Below are 27,715 nucleotides of genomic sequence, written 5' to 3'. Positions count from 1 at the left end.
TTAAATTGTTTGTAATTTATACATCTTTGTAATATTGTTGCTGCAAATTGTGGAACATGCACACAAGTTTTTCACTCACCGGGGTACCTGTACTCTGGTGATGTGACAATAAATCTGATTTTGATTTGATTTTGATTCATGCGGTGCGTGGAGCTCCAGTGAGTGGGTTCAGACTGAATGATGTTGTGCTGGAGGAGGCCAAGTTCTTTTACAACTGTTCTCAGATTCTGCTTTGCAAGCACAAAGTGGTTGAAATGTTTATCAATGTTCTTTAGCTTGGCATTAATGTCCAAATGACGTTAAAATTCAAATAAAATGTCTGTGTGGTAGTTTTAGAAGTGAGCAAAAAACTGAAAAGTGCACTGAAAACAGAGAATCAAGCAAAAACAAACGTGTGCTTAAAACAGTGAAACAAACACACTTAACTGTGTGATTCTTGTTTCTCTGCTCTCACTGTCACTGGTTTTGCTCGGTTGTTTTGCTCAGTGTGTCTTACTTGCTCGATTGAACCTCATCTTTGCTCTCTTGTATTAAAGACAGTAATCTCACTCCATAGGACTGGAGTAAATTTCAGTATTTCTCTTTAATGGACAGAAGAAAGCAAATGTACATCACATCAAAACATAAAACACTTTACATATGTTGCAATTTAACCAGCAAAATCACACACAAAATCCTATACTTTGCCCAGTTATGATACTGTATATCAATATGTGGTTGTCTGCTACCATCTACTGGACACATACCGGAACTGCAGGGAAATTTCTGCATAAATGTAAAATACTGGATAAAACAGTAAAATGTAGAAGCAGGTTCTACACTCCACGGTTAACTACTCTGCATGTAATCACAGGACTTCATTTACCCCTAAACCTAGAAATGCAGAGAAGACAGTAACTGTTGAGGCAAGAAAAAGAGGAGGGAGAGAGAGAGAGAGAGATTTTGTTCTCCAGTTGTGTGTGTACAGGAGTGTGTGTTTCCATGGAGACGCAGGTGTTGCTCCAGTACACAGGAGGTTATTCTAGCTCACACACACACACTGAGGAGTCAGAATAAACCCCAAACCCTGCATAGAGGGGCTCAGTGAATGTGGAGTGGAATGTGTATAAGTGTGTGAGTGTATGTGTGTGAGAGGAGACTCTGTAGAAGGACAGAGTGCCGGCGGGCCAGTCCAGATACACTCCTACTCTGTTGGAGCTGGAGGGGGCAGAGATGTCAGTGTGGTTATTATTGTGACAGACAGAGTAACTGTTATTATAGCAGCGCAGCTTCCAGGACTTTATATTCCATCCAAACCCACAGTCATCACTGTCTCCTTTCCTGCTGATTCCTTTATATGTCACTGCTATACCAGCAACTCCACTACACTCAACCTCCCAGTAACAGCGTCCAGTCAGACTTTCTCTACACATCACCTGAGTACAGACATCAAATCTCTCTGGATGATCAGGATACGTCTGCTGCTCCTCCACAAACGTCACCTTTCTGTTCCCCTCAGACAGAGAGAGAAGTGTGTGTGCTGTGTTTGGGTCCAGTGTGAGCTCACACGCATCTGCACACAAGAAGAGACATTAGAGGAGACGACACAAATACTGTGTGTGTGTGTGTGTGTGTGCGTGCGTGCGTGTGCGTGCGTGCGTGTGCGTGCGTGCGTGTGTATATCTGTGTGTGTGTGTGTGTATATATATATATACATGCTGGTTATATTTTCTGTGTGTGTGTGTGTGTATATCTGTGTGTGTGTGTGTGTGTGTATATCTGTGTATATCTGTGTGTGTGTGTGTGTGTATTAACTACATAACTGCTTACATTTTCTTAGTCCTGGTTTGAGACTGATCTTCCCTGCATGATCCACCCTAAAGAACACACACACACACACACACACACACACACACACACACACACACACACACACACACACACACACACACACACACACACACACACACACACAGTTATTTTTTATTCTGAAGGCTCTGTCCTGAGAGAAATATAGAAATAGAGGAAGAAAGCTCTATTACTCACACACACACATGCACCTAGATAACTGAACAGTCTGTCCCACACACACACACACACACACACACACACACACACACACACACACACACACACACGCACACACACACACACACACACACACACAACTCTATAGGGTCTAGACTTCACAGATTACATTCACTGCCTTGTGTGTGGAGTCAAACCCTTTAAAGAATATTCCAGGATCAATAATTAACTATACTGATAGGCTACTGATAAAAGTAGGTGTGTCTGGGGCGCAGCTCTCTGTCCCGCAGCAAACTTTAAGGCAACCAATTAAAGAGCTTCTCCAGATCACATGTATGCCAAAAGTTTAAGGACCTACATAGACACCCATTAGTCCAGCGCCCCACACACAGGAAGTATACGGTACACATGTAATGTCACAGACATTCAGTGGACAAAAGGAGAAGGTGAGACTCCACTTCGAACTGAGAGACTCCACGGACCCGGCAATTCGAGCTGCCAACCCTCAGATTCGCACTGGACGGAAGTGGAATGCATCCCAAGCAGTTGACCAGGCAGTGGAACGGCTGGAGCACCAGGAGATCGTTGTTGTTGAGCTGGTCCAAAGCGACCAGGAAGGAGAGGAAGGATCTTGTGATCTCTGAAGTTGCCAAGATGGAGGAGGAAACATACAAGATTACAGCAGTGAGCCAGCAACAGCAAGGCAGATGGACTACTTGGGAGGCTGTGCTAAACAGAACCATCACTTGGGCCGATTTGTGGAGAACTCCCCAGGCAAGACTGAGCTTTTGGATTAGGGCCACATACGACACCTTACCGAGCCCCCGGAACCTTCTCACCTGGTTTGGCACAGAAGAACACTGCCATCTCTGTAGTTTCCCAAGTCCAACCCTAAAGCACATCCTCTCCAGATGCAAGACAGCGCTGTCACAGGGAAGGTACAGGTGGCGGCATGACAAGGTCCTGCGCAAGCTCGCAGAGATCCTGGAAGCCCGCAGACAGCAGGTAAACCGGTCAGCAAGCCTACCCACCTCCCCGATGTGGATCCAGTTTACCAGGCCAGGGACGACAGCACGGCGCAGCACGGGGACAGAGCGGTCGCTCCTGTCGCTAGGAAGTGAGTGGCAGTTGGCAGCCGACCTCAGCCGCCAACTGAAATTCCCAGCAGAGATTACTATAACATCCTTGCGCCCAGACATCGTGCTCTGGTCAGCACCTGCCAAAGTCGTCATCATGGCAGAGCTGACAGTCCCATGGGAGGAGCACATGGAGTCCTCGTACGAACGGAAGAAGGACAAGTACGCAGAGCTGGCAGCAACGTGCTCACAAGCTGAGTGGAGACCATTCATCTTCCCAGTGGAGGTCAGATGCAGGGGCTTCACTGGGACATCCACACAGAGGCTACTGAAAACTCTGGGTGTCACAGGCCCTAACAGGAGGTGAGCTATTCGCAACCTTGCAGAGGAGGGTGAGGAAGGGAGCTTCTGGCTGTGGCTCAGAAGGAAGGATGGCACATGGGGGAAAGAAGCTCTTGAGGGAGACGTTCTGGTATGTGGTCAGTACTTGTGCTTGATTCAGGGAGATGGACGTCCCTGCCATGCACAGTCCCCTGCGACTCATTCCACACAACAACAATAATAACGCTGGGGTCAGAGAGTGGGGTGAATACAGATCCTTCAGCAGGCTGCAGGGGGCGGCAGGGAGACGTCCCTGTCGCTGCTCCACCACCCAGAGATGTTCTGGGGGATAATGGAGTGAAACATCAGTGAAGGGTGCCCCCCCCCCAGCTGACGACCCTGCAGCCCACACAATGGCACTGTCGGAGGTGCGTCAGGCAGCAATGCCAAGCAGGTGTGACCACCTGTGCTTACATCTAGATAGAATTATTGATCTTTATTTAAATGTACGATAATTGTCAGTATTACTAGTTTCATAATACTTTTGCAATATATAATTTACATAAGTTCATATGTCTAAGTAACATTTTTTCTCTGGATAATTTGATGAGGGCGGCACCCCAGCGCCCCCTACTGACGAGCTGCCACTGGTGTCATGTATGATACTGTATGTATTTTAGGAATAAGACCATGTGTGTATCATGTGTGCTGTTTCTATGTATGACACTGTTCTTCTCACATTTGGAGTGTGTGTTCACACACAGGGTGTTTAAGGGGATTCCTACATACCTGAGTGTGTCCAGTCTGCAGTGGGGATCCTCCAGTCTAGCAGAGAGCAGCTTCACTCCTGAGTCTCCTGGGTGGTTGTAAGTCAGATCCAGTTCTTTCAGGTGTGAGGGGTTTGAACTCAGAGCTGAAGCCAGAGAAGAACAGCCTTCCTCTGTGACCAAACAACCAGACAATCTGCAGAAAGGAGGGAAAAAGAGGGACAAAGACAGTGCCCTCACTGCATTTGCAGAGCAGCCAGTATGGGGCGCTAGAGAGGCCAGTAACTGTAGTGAAGGCTTCACCCTGTGCTTTATAATAAACTACTGTCATGGTGAGGTCTCATATCCATTCCTAACATATGATCCTACACCACCAAACACCCTCCACAATATTAAACCTAATAATCCTAACCTGTTTAGCTCTGAACTTTGATATAATGTTGTCAAATGTGTGCGCACAAGCACTGAAAAGGTGGATTTTTCATTACATGTCATTTTAATATTGGGGTATTTGTCATCAGTGTTGCCATAGTTACTTTGAAACAGTAATCCGACTACTGACTACTGACTACTTCTTTAAAAAGTAACTCAGTTAAGTTACTGACTACTTGCTTTTAAAAGTAACTAAGTTAGATTACTTTTAGTTACTTTCAGCAGAGGCTGATCCCCCCGCCCCTATAACATGAAAATGACTACCAGTTCTGCCAATACTCACTTTATTGACATGTATTTTAACCGGAACATCAAAAATGACACTGGCATTTGTAAACTTTTTCTTGAAATAGGCTTACATGTTTTTTAAATAAATAAATAAGACAGTCTTTCTGTTCAACTCCGCCCACTTACAGGGTTGCCAACTCTCACGCATTGAGACAAACGCATTTGACTGTCTTCACATGCTTACACGCCACACTTCCGATATCTCACGCCGAAAAAAAATCTAGTTTATTTACCTCTGATCCACATCTATGATTCAATGAGTTACTAGTTCGATCTGGCGCCAACCACCGGCGATCGATCGATCGCGATATAATACTGAATTTATATCCATTTTACACTCCGCCCGGTAACAATTTACGTTCGCCGCCAAGCCCCGGTTTTTTTTCAGGTTTGACGTTGTGTTTTTGAAAGTAGACAGCACTCTGTCGCCAGGACAGAGTGTACAACGGACCTTAACACTAGAAGTCCCAGAGAAGGGTCTTTCGATACTTCTACTATCGGAACCCAGAGAAGGGTCGAGAGAACTGAAGGATTTTAGCTAACACCCTATTATCAGCTGTAAGCAGGCACTTTTGTTTTGTAAATAAGGCCATTACTGGCGCACCACAGGAGGGGGCATGCTTCAGCTCACAACTAATTGTTGTTTTTCATTTAGTTTAGCCATTTAGTTTCTAGTTAGTTCTATTCAGTTTATTGTATTTTATAATATAAAGGTTATATATATTGTATTTAGTTTAGTTTTATCTGAGCAACAAAGCACAAACAATAAATAATTTTTTTATATTTTAAATAGAAAATTAGAAATTTTATAGCCAGGTACATGTGAGTAATGACCAGAAGCATTTGTGTCTAAGTCAGGAGGACTGAAATTTCAGCATGAGAAACATACAAAAGAACAACTGTTATGTTTCCATGCTTTTTATGTTCCATGCTTTTTATTATTGCCATAAAATTATACAAAAAATACAAGGAATAAAACAATTCCACACATATTTACAATAGGCTGCAGTGCAGTGCAGGGCTGTGTGTGTGTGTGTGTGTGTGTGTGTGTGTGTGTGTGTGTGTGTGTGTGTGTGTGTGTGTGTGTGTGTGTGTGTGTGTGTGTGTGTGTGAGTGGCATGTCCTTCTTGTGTGACTAGCACTTCAGCAGTCACTCAGCAGTCTGTCAGAACATCTCCCTGGTACATTTGCCACACGTGTATCTGTAGCAGTCGACACATCTCACATTTGCACAATTGTTCATGAGTGTTCTCATCAGAGCATTCACATACAACTATCTACCCAGTCTGCCAGTCCCTCATTTGGGGAGAAAGCTACAGTATTGTGGCTATTCCCACTTTAGTGACCCCATTTTGTTTCTCTTTCACTCAGACAATAAAATATTCAAATACAGTGAGGACATGCACCTAAGACGAAAATTTCAGACCCCTCCATGATTAAAAATTGTCTAAATTATCTAAAGTGGGGAATCGCCACAATAGTGTAGGTTTCTCCCCAAATGAGGGAGTGGCAGACTGAGTGGATAATTGTATGTGAGTGCTCTGTTGAGAACATTTCAACTTTATTGTATATATTTCTAAACTTACATAATGTCCTCTGTAGCTTCTGCTCTCAGCCAGGCCCTCTGACTGCCTCTCTCACCTTATGCATGTCCCCTGCACAACAATGCAGCTGGGGGATGGGCAGACACACTCAGGACCAGCTTACAGACTTTTGCATGACCTTTTTTGAGGTGGATCAACACAATTAATTTGGTAATTTTTTTCAAAAATTGTTATTTTGAACCCACTTATCTTTTTTAGAAGAAAAACATTACTAACATTACTACATTTCTACCTGAGCCTGCCAAAAGCCAGTGCTGAGGTATTTTGGGTCATGAGGCCATCCTTTGTCATGCAGCCACTTCTAGGTAGACGGGGGGATGGGTGATAGTGTGAGCTATGTTGATCCATTGACTCAGACGGAGAAGAAAAGACCCTTTCAGAGAAATCTGAACTTTAGCTATTTTGACCAATAATCATGTCACCTTTTGCAGTGAGAAAAAAATCCAAAATTAGTACAAAGGAGGCAGACTTGAGATGTTTTGGAATTATAGTTCAAATAATGTCTGTGTCAGTTTTATAATAAAGAGAAAGATGACTGTAGCCACCTACATGTGGATGAAAATTCATGTCACCACACATTTCACTTACTCTGTTGACTGAGAAGCAAGGATAGCAAAGGTTTCCAGTACACAGCAGGCTTTGGACATGATCCTGGAGGGGCCGTGGGTGGGTGGGGTTCCCTGGTCTTTCTCTGCCTGCCTCTGGCCTCTGGGGCCTTGCTAATAAGTACATTCTGTACATTTATCCTATGTTGCACTTACATAAACACACACACACACACACACACACATACATCAGTCATTTGTGCTGTATGTCTTACTTTCTGCTCTTCATTTAGTAGCAGCAGTTGGTGAATCATTTGAGCTGTTTTTTCTGCTCTTCTGTCTTTTCCCTTTTTACTTACTCTCCCCCTCTTTTCTCTCCTGTCCTGTATGGTTCACCTAACCCCAATTGTTTTTATCACTATTGTAATGTATTATACAGAATTGTTTTCTTTTTATCCTTACATGAAAACAAAGTTGTCCTCCAAAGGTGAAAGGGTGGAGGTGGGCCAAAAAAAAAGTTTGAAAAGCCCATATGAAGCAATTTTCAAGCCTAGGGTCACAAACGTCACACACAACATTGTTAGTTTTCAGAGAGTAGTGAAAATCTGTAGTAGTGATATCTCTTTTGGTAAGATTTCCTAAATTTCTTATATTTGTTTGCTGGTTGTGGCTGTATTTGGAAGAGACACACTGCAAAATCTTGATCTTGATAAGTTAAAATTGCTCAATAATATTATTCTATTTCAAGTAGCTGAGGGTTTTTTGTATACATTTATGTAAAAACATTTTTACCTATTAGCAGTTTTTCAAAAGACAAAACTACTTAAAATAAGGTTAAAAATATCAGAGCCATTTTGACTAATCAATATGCCACTTATATGCCATTATAATTCAAATATTATGTTTGTGTCAATTTCACATTATTTCAACCTTTCACAATTCAAATCTCAAACATATGGTTCTGTAGATGAGGAGACTTCTTGCAAGAGATCTTGCACAGTCTCATATGGCAGCCAAGGAGGTGCAAGCTTTCAGCAGCAACCACCCATACCTGACACACGCCTCATTTACATAACACTGGAGGCAAGTTCAGCTCTTCTCCCCCCTGCTGATTCCTCAGGCAGTGGACACTTTTGCAAATGAATGGATGTTAATTGGAGCCACCAGAGGTGTCAGTTTGGACCAAGGTTCTTTGGACCCTCTTTAGGGACTTCAGGGGGGTGGTTGAAATTTCAGGGACTTCTAGTGTTAATGTTGTCTTCCTTAGCCGAAATAAAATCAAAATAATGCCTGTATTTCCAGCTGCTAAAGGCGAACCTCTCCTTCCATCTGACTTTGGCGCCGCAGAGCAGAGATGACGTAACCGCGTAAGAAACGTGTAGCCAAAAAATAAGAATGAATAAATATAACCTACGTTCCCCCGAAATGCAGAAATAGTAACGCACGATGTTTTAGATAAGTAACTTTAATCTGACTACTAGTTTTTAAATAGTAGTTGCGTTAGACTACTCGTTACTGAAAAAAGTAGTCCGACTACAGTAACGCGTTACTAAGTAACGCGTTACCGGCATCACTGTTTGTCATATGTGTAAATGAAATCAAAAGATATTGCCACATTTTCTTTCACAGTAGTGTAGATGTCTGGATTTGGAACATTAATAACACACTTGGGGCAGATCTGTTTTACAACCTGTGTGTTTGTCGCTTCTATGCAGGTGTGTGTGTGTGTGTGTGTGTGTGTTCAGCTCTGTGTAGGAGTGTGAACGTTTCCATAAATACCCACATACATTTGAACAAGGGCTCATCTGAGTCTCTTTAGAGTGTTACATTTCTCTTCTAGGAGATTATGTAAATCTACTTATGCATCACACATTTTTCTTTCTCTCCGCAATGTGGTCAGTCAATGAAATGTAGTTCATGTAGTTAATTTTAACAGAAAATATTTGAAATTAATAAAGAACGAAAACCTCATAAAATAATAAAGAATGAAATTGTCTTGCATTGCATTGTGGTAGATGTTTTTATACTGTACTCAAAGGAGTTTTATTATTTTAAAAAAGGAAATTTACTTTTAAAAGTACATAAATATTTATCTTAATATTTATTAAAACCCTGTAGTGTCACCACACTTCACTGTTTCCATTCCAGATTAAATTGACAGAAAACTCACCTGAGAATCTCCAGTTTACAGTTTGAACTCTTCAGTCCAGCACAGAGCTGCTCCACTCCTGAATCTTTTAGGTCATTATTATTAATCTCCAGCTCTTTCAGTGAGTTTTCTGTTTGTAGAACTGATGTGAGAGATTTGCAAGACTCCTCAGTGAGACCACAGAGAGACAGTCTGTAAAGGAGTAAATACAGTACAAAATGTAGATCAATCAGATGATGCTGGATTACAGAATGTGAACTGCTAATTAAATTATCATCTGTATCTGTCATGCAGCTCAACCCTGGAGACTGCAACTCCCAGAATGCCCCACGTCGTCTGACCCGTTCCTCCCCCCCTTAGTACTAGTTCACACCTGGTTCTCATCATAGGCTATTATATATTTCAGGACACTCACTAAACTCTTTCTGAAGTATTGCCGACATTTTGAAAGCATACATAACGTTTTTTCCTGTATTCTATTCTCTTTGTGGTTCGACCCAGTTTGTCTAGTTCACTGCTCTCCTGGATTCTCCCTTTTTGTACCTCTGTCTGTTTTTTCTTCTTTTTGTGTGTACCTGACCTGGACTGCTTTTTTGGCATTGACTTTGAATTACGTCTGGATTACGTGTGTTTAAGTCTGTGTGTGTCTTCGATTAATATGTAGGCTCTATGTAGGAGTGTGTGTGTGTGTGTGTGTGTGTTCATGTAGTTAACTTTAACAGAAAATATTTGGAATGAATTAATAAAACTTCCTCCACCCCCCCATCTTTGGAGGACAACTTTGTTTTTATGTACAGATCAAATGATAACAATTCTGTATAATACAGTGCAATAGTGATAACAATTATTGGGGTTAGGTGGACCATAAGAAGATAGAATATAGAAAAGAGGGGGAGAGAAAATAAAAAGGGAAAAGACAGAAAAAAGGGGAGAAGTAACCACAGGGGAGCAGCCGGGGAGGACCGGGCACGACAAGCCCCAGACCCAGAACCAGCTGTCCTCACACATACACTCAAACTCAGATTTACATTCACCCCCATGTATACACCCCTACATACATACATACACACCCTTATATACACCCTCATTATGTATACACCTACACACATCCATATACACATACACACACACACACACACACACACACACACACACACACACACACACACACACACACACACTCACCCTCATATATAGACCCTCACACATATATACAACTACACAAACATACACTCCCACACACATTCACCCACATCCATATACACTCTTACGGACATGTATACACCCACAAATATACTTACACATTCATCCCAATATATACACACACACCCATACCCCCCCCCCCCCAACATGTACTCATTCACCCACCTATACAAAAAGAGACAAGGACAAAGACACATTCATCCAAACTAACACACCCTCCATGGCGGGGGCAAATGGCTGGATCGGCAGCAGCTCCAGGACGCCACCAGTCCAGCCCTGCGCTAGCGACCCATCCCTGTCCCGGCAGGGAGCAGGAAACGGGTGAAGGAAGGCCTTCCCACCCCTCCACCCCCAGTGCTGTGTAGTGTGTAGGTGTTGGTGTATATGCATGTATGGTAGTGTGTGATACTATGGTGTAGTTAAAATTGAGGGGACAGGTGCTGGGACAAACGTGGGCAAAGCCCCGGGCCACTGGTCAGTGTTTGTACACACCGTCCCCTCAAAAGCCCTCAATGTGTAAAGTGCAGTAAAAACTGAGGGACAGACAGTGGTGAGGAGACGGGTGAGGTCATGACAGCAGGTCCACCTCATTGACCTCTGGGTAACATGCCTGCCCCCCAGGATCCTAAATGTATGAGTACTGTATGTGTACTAGTCATCTAGTTAGGAAAAAGCCAGCTAGAAAAAGCCAGCTAGTTAGACACCGTGTTTCACACATTCATCCTATATATACACCCACACATATTCATCCTATATATACACCCACACACATACATCCTATATATACACCCACACACATATACACCCGCACACCTTCATCCCATAAGCACAACACCCTGCTGAGGGCCAGCACCCCCCCCCCCCCCCACTACTGTCATGGTGAGGTTTCATATCCATTCCTCACATATGATCCTACACCCCCCCCCCCCCCATAGACCTTCTGATTCAGGAGCATCCAGTGCTATGTCACTGTGAATCTCTGAATGAAAATACTCACATGACTTTTCTGGATGCTTTGACCACTGGCAGCAGTCTCACTAGACATTCCTCTGATGGGTCATATTTATTCAGGTCAAATTTACCCAGCTCCTCTTCTGAGTTCAACATCACAAACACCAGAGCTGACCACTGAGCAGGAGAGAGCCTGACTCCACGCAGACGAGTGTCACCTCCTCTGCTCAGGTATGTTTGGACTTCCTGTACTAGAGAATGATCATTCAGTTCATTCAGACAGTGGAACAGATTGATGGATTTCTCTGGAGAGGGATTCTCCCAGATCTTCTCCTTGATGTACATGACTGTTTCCTCTTTGCAGTGAGAGCTGCTTCCTGTCTGTGTCAGTAGACCTCGTAAGAGAGTCTGATTGGACTCCAGTGAGAGACCCAGAAGGAAGCGGAGGAAAAGGTCCAGGTGTCCATTCTGACTCTCTAAGGCCTTGTCCACTGCACTGTTGAGGAAGTCAGACAATGTGTTTTGTCTCTCTGTGTGTTTTGGTTGTTGCTGTTGCAGCACATTTGTGTTGGTGGAGATGAAGGTAATAAACACATATAAAGCAGCCAGAAACTCCTGAACACTCAGATGTACAAAGCTGAACACCTTCCCCAGGTGCAGCCCAAACTCCTCTCTGAAGATCTGAGTGCACATTCCTGAATACACTGACATTTCTCTGACATCAATGCCACTGTTTCTCAGGTCGTCCTCATAGAAGATCAGGTTGCCTTTATCCAGCTGTTGGAAAGCCAGTTTTCCCAGTGCCAAAACATGTTTTCTAGATTGTTGAGGGTCAGTGTCACTTTTCTGTTCATACTTTTGGTCCTTGTGTTTGATGTGAAAGATCAGGAAGTGTGTGAACATCTGAGTCAGAGTCTTGGGGATCTCTCCACTCTCTGCTTCACCCAACATCCTCTCTAGAACAGTGGCTGCAATCCAACAGAAGACTGGAATGTGGCACATGATGTAGAGACTTCTTGATGACTTCATGTGTGAGATGATTCTGTTGGCCAGACTCTGGTCACTGATTCTCTTCCTGAAGTATTCCTCTCTCTGAGGGCCACTGAACCCTCGCACCTCTGTTACCTGGTCAACACACTCAGAAGGGATCTGATTGGCTGCTGCTGGTCGAGAGGTTATCCAGAGGAGAGCAGAGGGAAGCAGATTCCCCTTGATGAGGTTTGTCAGCACCACATCCACTGAGGTCGACTCTGTTACATCCCACACGCTGTCATTGTTCTGGAAATCTAGAGGAAGACGACACTCATCCAGACCATCAAAGATGAACAGAATTTTGTAGTGTGTATAGTGAGTTGGTTTTAATTCACGTGTTTCTGGAAAAAAACAATGAAGAAGCTGCACCAGACTGAGCTTTTTCTCCTTCATCAAATTCAGCTCCCTAAAAGGAAGTGGAAATATGAAGATAACATCCTGATTTACATTTCCTTCAGACCAGTCCAGTATGAACTTCTGCACTGAGACTGTTTTACCAATTCCAGCCACTCCTTTAGTCAGCACAGTTCTGATGGCTTTGTCTTGTCCTGGTGAGGGTCTAAAGATGTCACTGCATTTGATGGGTGTCTCCTGTGTTGCTGGTCTCCTGGATGCTGTCTCAATCTGTCTCACCTCATGTTCATTATTCACTTCTCCACTCCCTCCCTCTGTGATGTAGAGCTCTGTGTAGATCTCATTCAGAAGTGCTGTGGTTCCATGCTGTGAGATTCCTTCATTAATTTTCTGACATTTTTCCCTCAGTTTGGATTTGAGTTTTCTGTGGCAAGCAGGGAGCAGTTCTGATAAAGAGGAAGACAACACCACACATGTTAATGTCTTTAGGATCAATCATAACAGACTTATCACAGGAAATACAAGAAAAGACATCATTATTACAGTCCCCCAGGGGGCTGTGGATTCCTGTGGAGAGTACACTTCTCGCTGGTGTGTGATTGGTTGTGTAAGACTAGAGCTGGGCGGTATACCGGTTCGCACCGAAAACCGGTGTTTATTTTTGTTATCATAAGAATTTTTCATAAACCGGCCAAACCGGTTTAAATAGCCTTCACGTGTCCGAAACGCAGCACAGTCGTTAATTGTTTCTCACGGGACGCTTTTTATTGCTGAATAAAACGAGGGACGTTCTGAACCACAAATTCTCCCAAACACTGAAGTAAAAGATGATGCCCCAAAGGAACTTTTGCCAAAGAAAGTAGCCGTGTCTGTTGTCAGGAAGTACCGTATTTTCTCGACTATACAGCGCATCTCAATATAAGTTGCACCTACAATGTTTAAAAAAAATGGAAAATGTTTTATAAGCCACACCGGGCTAAAAGTCGCGTATATCTACTAAACTGAACACATTTAACTGAACATAACTGAACTGATCAGTTTCTGAACGGTGCCTGTATATTTTAATGTGCAACAGTTTTGGCATTCAGTTGGTGTTGTGTTGAATTCCGGCTCCCCTCGTTTATCCGCATAAAGACGATACAGATTATATTGTTGATTTATGTTTCTATGCGTAAATAAGAGCTAGACTTTAATTATCCATCACAGCAAATGGCATTATCTATGTCCAAAGCCACACTGGCTCAAGGGTGTTAATTATTTTAAATAGCCACACTGGCTATACCGAAGTTCACCTCTGACCACGACTTCACAGTATTACAGCAGTATTATGTCTAAATATCTAGTTAGGACAAAACTAGAGTGCTCAATGAACTAAGTTATAATCACTGTAACTCCCGAATATCATCTGTAGCGTCTTTATGCGTGTGCAAACGAGGGGAGTCGGAATTTGGCACAACAAGTTCGTTTGAAAACATTTCTCCGTCGTGCCTGCGGCTTGCATGTGCTAAATGAAAATGAGCACTTCTTTGACGGGTGAAGAAACATCTACAGAAAAGCCACACCTCATTATAAGTCGCATGGTTCAAAGTTTGAGGGAAAATACAGGTAGCAATCGCGGGGGCTCCGCTGTGGCGTGTCGAGGTCATTCCGCTCTTCAGCGCTGTGTTTTGCGCTGTTATGTGTGCAGGGTTCATACACCTTTACAAGGTGGAATTCAAGCACATGTACGACACTTTCAAGGCCCATTTTCAATATTTTCCAGCACCTTCAGCTTAATTAAGTTACATATTTATACAAATACACATACGGTCGAAATTATTCGAAATAATTCACTTTTTATCTATATGATTCATTCACTACTTTAGTGCTACCATTTGAAAACTGATCATGTGAGGCCATGCAAATCTGTATTACATGTAATACTGTAGCGTTGGTCCAAAGGGGTACGGTGCTACTTCCCATCAGCCCCTACGGCTCCGGTATTGGTTCCTGTTATGTGTAATGTTGGTGCATGTATTTATTAGTTATGTATTTGGTTATGTGTGTTATGTAGCTTGAGTCCTCCTGTATGGGTTTATGTAGTTGTACTGTACGAGTTGTTCCCTGCCGTGTGTGTGTGTTGTCCTGTTGTTAATGCCATTCCCTCATGTGCTGTATGAGTTTGAGTCTGTTCTGCGTGATCACGGCTTCATGTGTGATTACGTCGCTAAGGCAATTTAAATATAAGAGCCTCGTTGTGTTAAAATGGATCGGTTTCCTGCTTCTTTTTCCTACACCGCGTCGCAACACTTAGGTGGAGACACTTTTCTAACAGAGGAATAGGGTACTCTTAACCACCCTACTGCAGTAATTCTTTTCGTAATCAATGCAGTTAACACGCATTGGGGGAAAAACCGTCAAATACCGTGAAACCGGTATAATTTTGAGAAATACCGTAATATAGAATTTTGTTCATACCGCCCAGCACTATGTAAGACTTGTGTTAAAATTGTAAAGCGACCTTGAGTATCTTGAAAGGCGCTATATAAATTGAACATTAATTCATCACTATGAATAGATTTTTAGTCCCCATAGAATGGTCATGATACAGTACATTCAGGAAATTGAAATACTGTAAGTGTTAAATTAGAAGTAGGTTAGAGTGTCTGGGTATCAATATCACTGAATGATCAGCAGTTTGACATTGAGAACACATGGGTTCATGGAGGAAGCCATTACACCAGCTGAAGTTCCACCACACATACTTTTAACTGTCACCTGACTGAGGAGACCTACAACTAGCAGACTGGACATCTGAGAGACAATGGAGGGAAATAGAACACACATGTGTATGACATCATGACCTGTGACCTGTGGTCAAATCTGATTGGTCAAATCTCAGTTCTAAAGAATAACAATGTATCCTCAAAACCTCAACATTCTACAGTCACATGACAACAGTGATAAATGTAGGAGAGTGTTGAGTCTGCACCTGAGCAGACTACACTGAAGGGAGGTTAACTGAGGACAGACCAACACTGATTTAAGACCCTCATTGTGAACTGAGATTCACCAACAGTGTCCTCCCTCTGAAGTAATAAAGTGATTTTATGATGTTATGACCCAGAGCTCTTACTGGTCTGTAGTGTGTTAGCGAGGTCTGTCTGGTTCATGTTCCTCAGGACGTGCAGTGTGATCTTCATCGCCCCCTCTCTGACACTGCTCTGATCCTCCTCATCCTCCACCTGTCTCTCAGTGCGTGCTGGGTAATCTGGACTCAGTAGATTCTTGAATCGCTTCAGCTCATTTTTCACCAGAGAGATGATTTTGTGCTCCAGCTCCTGAATAAACAGTATCAGTAAAACGACAGTGTTACAGACAGATGATTATAACACAGGATAATCCATTAAACATAAGAGAGGACTGAACTGAGAGGGACTGGGTGGTCCTGTGGACATTATGGTTTATTGCAAATGTTTAGGTACAAAAGTCTAATATATATAATATATTATATTATAATATAATAAATATAAAGTTTCAATTGTAGGTAGTTTTATAAAGTTTTATAAATGATCTGTGATGTAAACACTAATTATAAGACCCTTCTCCCACTCACACAATAAACACAATCCACATACACAGAATACAAACACAGAGCTCAAGCAAGACAGAAAATAATACAATATCTCCCAATACAAGAACCACCATAGAACAAGAGAATCAAGAGCGCTTAAATAGGACAGACTAACAAGAGAAGTCAACTGTGAAGAGGTGGGACTGATAATCACAGGGCGGAGTTAATGAATGGAAGGAGGGACAGACAGACATGAAAAACACATGGGAAGTATAAACAGGGAAAGGCTGGGCGGGGCTAGAGGGACCAAACAGACAGATTGACAGGAGAGGGTGGAGCTCAGCCTGACACCATACACCACATGTGTCAAACTCAAGGCCCGCGGGAGCTTAAAAAGCCAAATTGTCCAAAAAAAAGAAGTAAAAGTGAGCAAAAACTACATTTCCCACAATTATGTTACCCGCAAAGTGACGGCATTTCGACACTGCAGTGTTTCCATATCGATGCGATTTTCCCGATCTCAAAATGTCCAGGAAGAGAAACGTCGATGCAGATAGAAGGATGTTTCAAGGAAGATGAGGAAGCGATGTTTGCGCTTCAAGGAGAAAAGAGGTATGAAGCGGTAGCGGTTGTCAAACAGGGGTGAGTTTCCCGAAACGTTCGTAGCGCTGAGTACTTCTTAACCTCATACGTTTCATACGAGGTTACGAAGTAGCGCTACGAACGTTTCGGGAAACCCACCCCAGTACAATATACGTCGGCATTTTGCGACCAAACACGGAGCCAAGTATGCCAAAATTAGCCATCAAGAAAAATGACAAATTGTGAAAGAATTAAAAAGCAAACTGCGATCGCAACAGAATGTGTTCACCACAAACGAAGCGGCAGTAAAAGCTGCTTTGTTGTGGCTTTGTTGTGGCTAAAGAAATCGCCGCGCTTCAGTCTTTTTCAGAGGGAGCGTTTTTGAAGCACAATTGCTATTTTCACAGTAATTTGATATTTCAAATTTTGAAAAAAGTAAATGTGATATATTTGATCAATTGTTCTTTATTCACTTGGATAGTTTGATCGTTGATTGATGTAGTAATTTAAAGGATTTATGTTATAATAACAGCAACAAGCAAATATTTTTTTACATTTACGCAAATATATCTGTAATATTTGTAACTTGAATAAGTAATAAATTCAGAGGTATTTAACATTAAGGAGTAGGTACATTTATAAGTTACATATGGCCCTCCGTGGGTAACGATTATGCTGATGTGGCCCTCGGTGAAAATGAGTTTGGCACCCCTGCCCTACATACACACACACACACACACTCACAAACATACAGACACACACACACGGACAAATACACACCTTGAATACTGACTCCAGTTTGTCTTTAGACATCTTTACAGGTTTCTTTTGGGCACTGTGGACAAACAGAACAACAACTTTAATGCAAAATCTACATTTTATAGACATGAATTCATATATATTGTGGCGTGGTGTGGTAGAAAGAAGTTGCAGAGAAGTCCATTCTCCAAACAGAACAGAGGTTTTATTGTTCTTTGTAATAAAACTGGCACTCACAGGCACAATCAGTATAACTCGAGGCCTAAATGAGGTACGCCTTGCACATGAAACACAGGGGGAGGTCATGACGACGGCAACGTTACACATACATGGAGGGGAAACTAAGATAATGCACAGGTACACAAAAGGATGGACCGGGGTGACTTAACTAATAAAACACAATAAATAATCATTAAAAACACTATACAAACATAAACATCGCATAATTAAACACAACAGGGCCGGGGCCGCAAGGGCTCATGGGTAATGGTGTCACCCTCCGGCACCCCCCATTGGCCCGACGCTACACAGCCCCCCCCCAAGAGGTCAGCCGTCCCGGCGACCACACACAAGACAGTCCAGTAGCGTATAAGGGCAGAAACATGGCATCAAACACACAATTACAGCCGTATGAGGCAGATCCTACTCAACGCGCATGTAAAGCGCAAATACAATCCTGGAGGAAAGAAAAAAACAGCAAGGGCAGTACAACTCAAGACATACGCATGTCGTGTACAAGGCATTAGCATGAGCACAGCAGTACGGTAACGTTGTCAAGGTGGCATCAAAAAGATTAGGCATCACCACAATGCACAATAAACACCTGGCACATAACGGACTTGGCATAACAAACAGAGGGAGAACAGTAAATAAGGCAATCAATAGTTACAGACACAATTAAAAATGCGTATATATATATATATATATATATATATACATGTACACACATAGAAAGAACAGTCCATAACTCGGCATGAGAATGTTAACAATGCAGTTCACAGAACAATCTATGTCACACAGTCCTGCAGGCGCCGCGGTAGCCTCCGCGTGCGCTGTGGCCTGGCCGGACCGGCCACAGGGGAAGCAGCAGGACCAATAACCGGGGAGACAGGCGGTGAAGAGTCCGGGCAGCGTCCAGCACCCTGCACCTTAGGCTGGTACGGGGCAAGGCGGTCGCGGTGCACCACGAGGCGCCGCCGGCCCCAGCGGATCCGGTAGACCACGTCACTGACACGCGCGAGCACAGTGCAAGGCCCCACCCATGCGGACTGCAGCTTGGGGCACAGTCCCTTCTTTCGACGGGGATTGTACAGCCAAACCTCAGAGTGCACGGGCAGGGGCCCGCCGTAGCAGCGCATGTCATAGGCGCGTTTCTGGCGCAGTCCGGCCCCCGCCTGGCTACCCCTGGCTCGCTTGTGGACGTCGAGTAGTCTTGTCCGCAGCCTAGAAACGAACACAGGGCCAGGTTCAACATTAACATCATCAGTGGGAGGTGCCCCAAATGCCAGGTCCACAGGTGATCGCAGTTCACGGCCGAACATAAGCATGGCGGGGGTGAAACCAGTAGTCTCCTGTAAGGCGGAGCGGCATGCCAGCAGGACGAGAGGCAGTTGTTTGTCCCAGTCACGCTGGTTCTCCTGTGTAGCCATGGCCAGTTGAGTAGCCAGGGTTCGATTGAACCGCTCGACCAGGCCATCACCCTGTGGATGAAGAGGAGTTGTTCGAGTCCTGTGCACCCCCAGCAGGCGGCAAACCTCGGTCATGACGTCCGACTCAAAGTTTCGGCCTTGGTCGCTATGTAGGACCTCTGGGACGCCGAAGCGACAGAAAAACTCATGGAGCAGGGTCTCTGCTGTAGTAACGGCGCTTTGGTCGGGCACCGCATACGCCTCGGGCCATTTCGTGAAGTAGTCCATGGCCACGAGCACGTAGCGGTTGCCCGACTCAGTCACTGGAAACGGCCCCAGTACATCCACTGCCACCCTCTCCATGGGGCAGCCGGATTGCATGGGGTGGAGGGGCGCACGTGAGACTCTCGCCGGTCCCTTCTTGGCAGCGCACGTGTCACAACAATGGACAAACAGTTCAACTCCAGCTCTGCAGCCCGGCCACCAGAATCTCTGTCTCAGTCTGTGAAGAGTTTTTGTGATGCCAAAGTGGCCTGAGCCTGGCAGACCGTGGACAGCCTGCAGAACAGTGTCACGTAGGCCCTGCGGTACTACAGTTTGAGTTAAGCGGCTTCCAGTGCTCGGGTCCTCCCAAGTTCTGTGCAGGACGCCCCCAGCGATTCTCAGGCTGTCCCAGTTGGATCGCAACGCCTTAGCTACGGGTCCCCGTCGTACCACGTCGTCCCAGTCCGGCACGGCGGCCGCCTCCAAAGCGTCCAGCGCCCATGCCAGGTCCGGGTCGGCCCTCTGAGCCGCAGCCAGCTCCGCAGTGGAGATACAGGGTGACACAGGAGGGGCAACAGCAGTCCGGCCCACCGCTGCACATACACCGACAGTTTCTGCCTTTCCCTCAGCGCGCTGGCAGTGCTTGCAATCGTGGGAAGCGCACGGCCGGCGAGACAGTGCGTCAGCATTCCCGTGGATTCTGCCCGGTCTGTGCTCTACCACAAAGTTAAACTCTTGTAGCCTGGCTAACCATCTCGCTAGCTGGCCCTCAGGCTCCCGGAAGTTCAACAGCCATTGCAGTGAAGCATGGTCTGTCCTCAGCAGAAAAGGTACGCCGTACACGTAAGGTCGGAAATGCCAAAGCCCTTCAACCACTGCTAACAGCTCGCGCCGTGTCACACAATAATTTTTCTCAGCTTTGTCCAGGCGGCGGCTGAAGTATGCTATTGCGCGCTCTGAGCCCTCTTGGACCTGTGACAGTACAGCACCCAACCCGTGGTCGCTTGCATCAGTGTCGACAATAAAGCGCTCAGTGGGGGAAGGATAGGCCAGAACAGGCGCACTGCACAGTCTCTGCTTTAGTGTACGGAAAGCACACTCGGCGTCGTCAGGCCAGCTAAATCTCGTTCCGCCACCCCTTGTCAGGTGGTGAAGGGGGGCAGCAATGTCCGCGAAGCCCTTTACAAAACGGCGGTAGTATGACGCGAGCCCGAGGAAACTGCGAACTTGTCGCACCGTACGCGGAGTGGGCCATTCACGGACCGCGGCCGTCTTGCCGGGATCAGTGGCTATGCCCTCTCCGCTGACCACATGCCCGAGAAAATTAATGCGACGCTGAAGGAGGTTACATTTAGCCGGGTTGAGGGACAGATTGGCCTCCTTCACTAAGCCCAGTACCAACTCTAGGTTGGCCAGCGCAGACTCGAAGCCCGTAGCATGGACCAGCACGTCATCCAAATACACCACACATTTACTGCTCGGAACCCCAGACAACACTCGCTCAATTAACCGCTCGAAAGTGGCCGGCGCGTTACAGAGCCCGAAGGGGAGGACCTTGAAGTGCCAAAGACCTGCACCGATCGAAAACGCAGTCTTCTCCTTCGCTGACTCGTCCAACGGGACCTGCCAGTACCCGCTACGCAGGTCCAGGGAGCTGAACCAGTCTGAGCCAGCTAACCGCTCGAGTGTGTCGTCTACTCGCGGCATCGGGTAAGAGTCGAGTTTAGTCACAGCATTTAAACGTCGGTAGTCGACGCAAAACCGCCATGAACCGTCCTTCTTCTTGGCTAGGACCACGGGGGCAGACCATGAACTATTTGAAGGCTCAATTACGCCGGCCGCTGCCATTTCGCGGATTTGGCGTTCGGCTGCCACACGCTTGGTTAAAGGGAGGCGATGCGGTCTCAGGCGGACAGGTTTTGCGTCGCCCGTGTCAATCGCGTGGCTCGCCAGCCCCGTCCTCGAACAATCACGCTCGCTCACAGCGAACAGTCCCCTATAGCGATTCAGCAGCTCGCTGAGTAGCTCGCCCTGCGACGCGGACAGGCCCACGCTACATCTAAGCCACAGCTCATGGACCGGGTCCCCCGGTGACGGAGACAGCATTTCTCGACTCACTGGCACAGCTGATGTAACGCACGAACGTGAGGCTGCATCATCTCCACAGCACACGTCAACTCTTCGCCCGTTTAGCGACAACTCCCCCTGTCTATAGTCGATAACAGCCCCGTTCTTCCCCAAGAAGTCATTACCGAGGATGCAGCGATCAAACACATCCCCGACCCAGAACTCATGCGCCACGGGTCCCTGCCCGAAGTCAAAGGAGACATTGGTGCGCCCTAGCAGCTCAAACCGCTCGCCGGTTACTGATATTAAATTCCCCCGGACCCACTCCACAGCATCGGGCCCCCCCGAGCAATCATTAATCAGTTCAGGCCTAATTAAGGAGACCGAAGACCCCGTGTCAATCAGAGCGGTAACAGAGATATCGCCAAACTTACATGAAATATGCCAGTCACGTTGTCCGGCGATTCTCGAAACAACGAAAGAGGGGTGGCCAGTGAGAACCGGAGTCGCCGCGCCCCTCACCGGGCGGCTCCTTGCTCGTTTCCCGAGCCGTTGCACTGGCTGGCTTTGTGGCCGTGAGCCCCGCAATTCCAGCAGACCAGTCGGTGGCTTGCTTGGCGGTCGTGTGGGCGGGTCTGACGGGGCATCCTGTTAAGGCAGTCACCGGTGAAGATTTGTTCTGCCCTGACGGCCTCGTCCACGGCAGCGTCGAGAGTGGTCGGGTTGTACAGGCGGACGTGTCTCCTCAGCTCAGCCGGCTCCACCGCGCCCAGAAAAAAATCTAGTTCTAACTGCCGTTGGGCCTCGCGTGGGAACAGGGGGTAGGCCAGGCGAACCAACAGTGCCAGCTCCGACGCCAACACTCTCAGGCCTTCTCCCCGAGCACGGCGACGTCCCGCCAAGAGCTGCTTCGCCGTCGACTCGTCCGGTTGCCGCCCGAACCTGCTCCTCAGTGCCGCTTTGAGTGGCGTCAGCGCGTTCCTGTCCTCCGCTGGGAGCCCGACTAGAACCCTGAGCGCAGGTCCCCGTAGCGCCAGGCACAGTTGAACCGCCGTCTCAGCGTCCGACCAGCTTTCGTAGTTGGCGACGGCATCGAGCTGAGCCTCGAACGCTGCCCAATCCGCTTCGCCGTCATAGCCAGGCAGGCTGAGCCGGCGTGTCGGGCCGGTCGTCGCTTCCGTTGCCGATGTACGCGTGGCGGCGGGAGGTAACGTCTCGTGGCGCGTCCCGGCGGGTGGTGGTAACATCTCGTCGCGCGTGTGGCACGTCCCAGCGGGCGGTGGTAACATCTCGTCGCGCGTGTGGCGCGTCCCAGCGGATGGTGGTAACATCTCGTCGCGCGTGTGGCGCGTCCCAGCGGGTGGTGGTAACATCTCGTCGCGCGTGTGGCGCGTCCCGGCGGGTGTCGTTCTGCGTCCGAGGGACGGTGGTACGATGTCGCTTGGCCCGTCAAGATGATGTCTGACCGATTTCCTGCCGTTCCTTCGCTTCTCTCTCAGCCCTGCTTCAAGCCGTTCGAGCTCTCCGGAAAGGTGGAATATTTCATCACGGAGAGCCACTTCTGACACCAATTGTGGCGTGGTGTGGTAGAAAGAAGTTGCAGAGAAGTCCATTCTCCAAACAGAACAGAGGTTTTATTGTTCTTTGTAATAAAACTGGCACTCACAGGCACAATCAGTATAACTCGAGGCCTAAATGAGGTACGCCTTGCACATGAAACACAGGGGGAGGTCATGACGACGGCAACGTTACACATACATGGAGGGGAAACTAAGATAATGCACAGGTACACAAAAGGATGGACCGGGGTGACTTAACTAATAAAACACAATAAATAATCATTAAAAACACTATACAAACATAAACATCGCATAATTAAACACAACAGGGCCGGGGCCGCAAGGGCTCATGGGTAATGGTGTCACCCTCCGGCACCCCCCATTGGCCCGACGCTACACAATGTTACATTCCTGACTACATGTTACATTCATGAATACATGTTATATTCAGATACATGATGATGATGTGATACATGTGGAATAACCCAACACACTTGAACATGTCACGGTTCACTGGGCTCCCAGACTGAGGGACACTGAACTCAAATGTTGTAGTGACAGTAGAACCAACACAGAGAACCTGCACCTGACTTTAACTCTGGTGATGTAGAATAATGTTTATGTGAATAGTGCCTCATTTGATTAGAAACACCTTGTACCGGTACACACTAGACACTTTATTAGAAAAAACTTATATCTGTATACACTGGACACTTTAATTAAAAAAACCTTGTACCTGTAAACACTGGACACTTTAATTATAAACTGTGACGTGGACGGCGGCAGATGGACGAGACACGGAATCCGTTGGTTTATACAACGTCACTTTTATTTGTCTTAACATATAGCGCATGAAGTGCACAGAGAACACGAAACACTCACAGCAACGTGAAGACTTTAGACAATGACGAGCACAGGACACTGCGCGAGCGCACATTAAATAGACAAACCACGTAATCCCCACGTGATGACGAGATAAGCCACAGGTGCGACGGATAATCACGAGACACACCCACAACCACACAGATCCACAGACGCAGACGACTGCACGTGGACAACGTAAACACACGCCCAAAAGGGAGGGGCCGGGGTCCTCAACGTGAAATAAACACCTTGTACCTGTAAACACTGGACACTTTATTAGAAAAAACTTGCAGTTCTGAATCAGTCTAGTTCTTGCATTTCTCATCGTGTTTACTCTCGTAATGGTGATTCAAATTGTAATCCTGTTCTCCACAAACTAAATACACAGCTTTACCGTTGACTTCAATAACTACATATTTAGAAGTGAATGTTTTGTTAAAAACTGTCAAAAATGTATCACTCACTGTAGGTCAGAACTCACAGGTCCACTGCTGAGATCAGGAGGATTACCCATGGACCAGTCACTCTTCATAGACACACAGCTGGGTACTGGAGATGATTCACTCTTCATAGACACACAGCTGGGTAGTGGAGATGTTTCTCTCTTTACCCTGATGAAAATGAGGAAAGTGTTGAGTAATTACATCCTTCACTACATCTCATTTATACTGAATATTCCCTCTTCCTGTTTCCTCAGATTAAGTGCTGATGTAAAGCTCCTCACTTTGGGTCAGATGTTCCTCCTCCACTGCTGGATTTATGAGTCTCCATCATGGAGTTGTTCCTCTTCACACACACACAGCTGGACACTGGAGATGCTGCTCTCTGCTCCCTGTCAACAGTTCATCATAAAGAGGAGGAGCAGGACACTGAAACACTGATTATAATGAACCTGATGTCACTGCAGGATGAATATGTCTCGTATAAACATATGCAACATTGATGCAAGATTGATGTAAAGGTGGGTGACATTTGTTGCCATTACATTACAGTAAATGTTTTAAATGATCGGTATTGTCCAGCACTACACAGTTAAAACCAGTGCAAATGAAATCTGAAAATTTATATAGTCTAGTTCAGGATTAACCAAATACTTTTGCGGATCTGCAATCAAAACAGAATGAAAGAGCATTTTAACAACGGTCCCTTAACCCGCACATGCGCGTATGTGAGATGTAACGTTGTCGAAACATTCAGGCTAAATGTAGCATATCAACGTGACGTTTTACCGATGATATACATAAAAATTCAGAAGATGACCGTGAAAACAGAAGAACGTTGTATTTCAGACCCAGACATTTATGTAGTTCAACCAGACACTTCCGTGATGAAACAGGGCGACCCGTAGTCCATCTACACCTGTACACTTTCGCTTTTATGTAACGAGAATAAAACTTTACACCAAACACGGTTTAAAAAGTAGCATACTCGGGAAAAGTAGTTAAGCCCAAGGTAAATGACTGTCCTTTAATCCGCACGCCAGTAAGTGGATAATTAACTTACAACGAAACACTCCGTCTGCTCTTCTGTAGCGGCGGGGAGTGACGTATCCGCTTTGTGACGTACTCGCTTTGTTTTAGTTACTTTCGATATCGACTCGTCACAGGAAGTGATGTCATTTAGGGGATGAACCTCTACGGACTCTTCGTGTGTTTTTATAACTCTGTAGTACCAAGATTTACAGTAATACCAAGTGATATTGGATATAAAAAAACACAAAAACAACTGATAAAATACCTATTGCTAAAACCAATTTCTCTTTTTGGGTGGCGATTCTCATTGATTGTGGGGCTTTCAACAAATAATACGATCTTATTTAGTTTTTTACGACTGCTAACATGCGTTTGTCCAATCTGTAGTCACATTTTCAAAACTCTAAACACAGTGAACACAACATCAGTCTTCAGTGGCTGTACAATTAGTACAATCCATCTTGTTTTTGCACAAAATCAGTCATTTAACATGTTTCTATAATGCTTACATTTTCTATACACACAAGGTTATCCAATAACAAAATTCTTGATCATTTTTGTCTTATTTACAAATGCTTGCACACAGCATGTCAAAAATGAAAATCTAAGGTTCAAAACCTTAAATATTGTATAAAATACAAAGTTCTGCAAAAACAAAGACAGCTGAAAAGCTATTACTGTAATACATATTTTTGCACATATAGATCAGTGAAATAAAATGTACAGTACAGTAATGTACCGGGTCAGAGAGGAGCAAATATAACAATTTGTCCTGCAATCTCAAGTGCTGGTTTGGTCCTTCACAAATGCCAGATTGGTCCCTATAACAGTGACCTCCTTCTTTCATTTTTGAATGAACTCTACCAACAACTGGTTCCAGAAGCAGAAAGGGAACAGGTGGGAGGAAACACAAGGACATTTGTGATGGGACAATGTAGCATTCTGTCATTCTCATGTCATCACAAACTGGTTTATAGACCATCCAAGAGTGATGTCCCTTTTCCTCCCACCTATCTCGCCTTTCCTCAACCCCACTGAGGAACGTTTTTCAGTCTGGAGGTGGAAGGTGTATGATCATCGGCCCCATGACCAAATGTCCCTCCTGGATGCAATGGATCCCGGCTGCAGAGACATTTCAGCTGTAGACTGCCAGGGGTGAATAAGGCATACCAAGCATTTCTATCCCAGTGCAAGGCAGATGTGATGTGAATGATGTGAACATGTGGCCAACTGCTGGTGACCGTTTACATTACACGTAACAAGACTGTTTTTTCCCCTTTGTGTGGCTTTTTTTGTATATGCAAAGGTGTCAGAAGTATTCACATTCATTACTCAGGTAGAAGTATAGATACTAGGGTTTAAAAGTACTTATGTAGAAGTTGAAGTATCAACTCAAGCTCTTTACTCAAGTGTAAAAGTACTGCTTTCAAAACTACTTAAAAGTATATAAGTAATGTAAGGAAAAATAAGCCATTTGTAACGGTTCGGCTATTGCGTAGTCAAGGGGCGGACACACATGCGAAGCAGAGTGTACAATCATAGTTGAGTTTATTATGTGTCTATATCGCGCGCAAGTGGAACGCGAACGACGAGGCATGATGAACAGAGAACACACACTTAAACTCTAAGACAGCAGAAACGACAAAGGCACTAGACTGGATTAAACACAAGAGTACAACTAACAGTTGTATACACTGACATGAACAGGCAGACGTGAAGCAAGAAACAACCATACACAAACATGAAAACTAAATACAAAACAGAACTAAGAGAACGTACTAAAAGCACAAGGGACCGTACATGAACAAGATACACGCACTCAAGACAAACCTGTAACATAAACCACGTTACACAACACAGAGACCAAACATACCGAAAACCCAAAACACCACGAATCTGAAAAGGGAGAGAGACATAAACCGTATGTTAACTCGAAGGTAATCAAAACTAACAAAACAAAGAATAACCAGGAGCTAAAGTAGCGGTAATGATGCCCGAACGTAAGTCTTGACATAGGCTGTATATATACACACACATACTCACTGAAAACTAAGATTAGCTAACACGGTACAGCTGGACAGGGCATATATGTAATGCTGTAGGCCGGAGCCTTGGTGGGCGTGATTAAAGGGCGGAACATGTGTCAATCATTTTCGACTGCAGCCAATCAGATACTAGACTTTCATTGTCAATCAATTTTTATTAAGCCAATTATCAGCCAGAGTTAGCTGTCAATCA

General features: G+C 45.3%; 1 protein-coding gene across 1 annotated transcript; it reads right to left on the bottom strand.

The window, feature by feature from the left end:
• Window positions 1-559: 559 nt before the first annotated feature.
• Window positions 560-25,579, bottom strand: LOC143493625 (NLR family CARD domain-containing protein 3-like). The gene is made up of 10 exons (XM_076992152.1): window positions 25,509-25,579; window positions 24,730-24,837; window positions 24,470-24,616; window positions 17,645-17,699; window positions 15,845-16,049; window positions 11,390-13,175; window positions 9,211-9,381; window positions 4,194-4,367; window positions 1,810-1,856; window positions 560-1,552 (listed from the first exon to the last, which is right to left on the bottom strand). Exons 2-10 carry the CDS (start codon window positions 24,777-24,779, stop codon window positions 1,017-1,019), a joined length of 3,171 nt encoding a protein of 1,056 aa, XP_076848267.1. The 5' UTR covers window positions 24,780-24,837; window positions 25,509-25,579; the 3' UTR covers window positions 560-1,016.
• Window positions 25,580-27,715: the final 2,136 nt, after the last annotated feature.

The sequence above is a fragment of the Brachyhypopomus gauderio genome, unplaced genomic scaffold, assembly GCF_052324685.1.
Source record: "Brachyhypopomus gauderio isolate BG-103 unplaced genomic scaffold, BGAUD_0.2 sc90, whole genome shotgun sequence".
NCBI lineage: Eukaryota > Metazoa > Chordata > Actinopteri > Gymnotiformes > Hypopomidae > Brachyhypopomus > Brachyhypopomus gauderio.
Note: the sequence above shows the minus strand (reverse complement) of the source record. Positions and strands in the feature narration are given on the sequence as shown.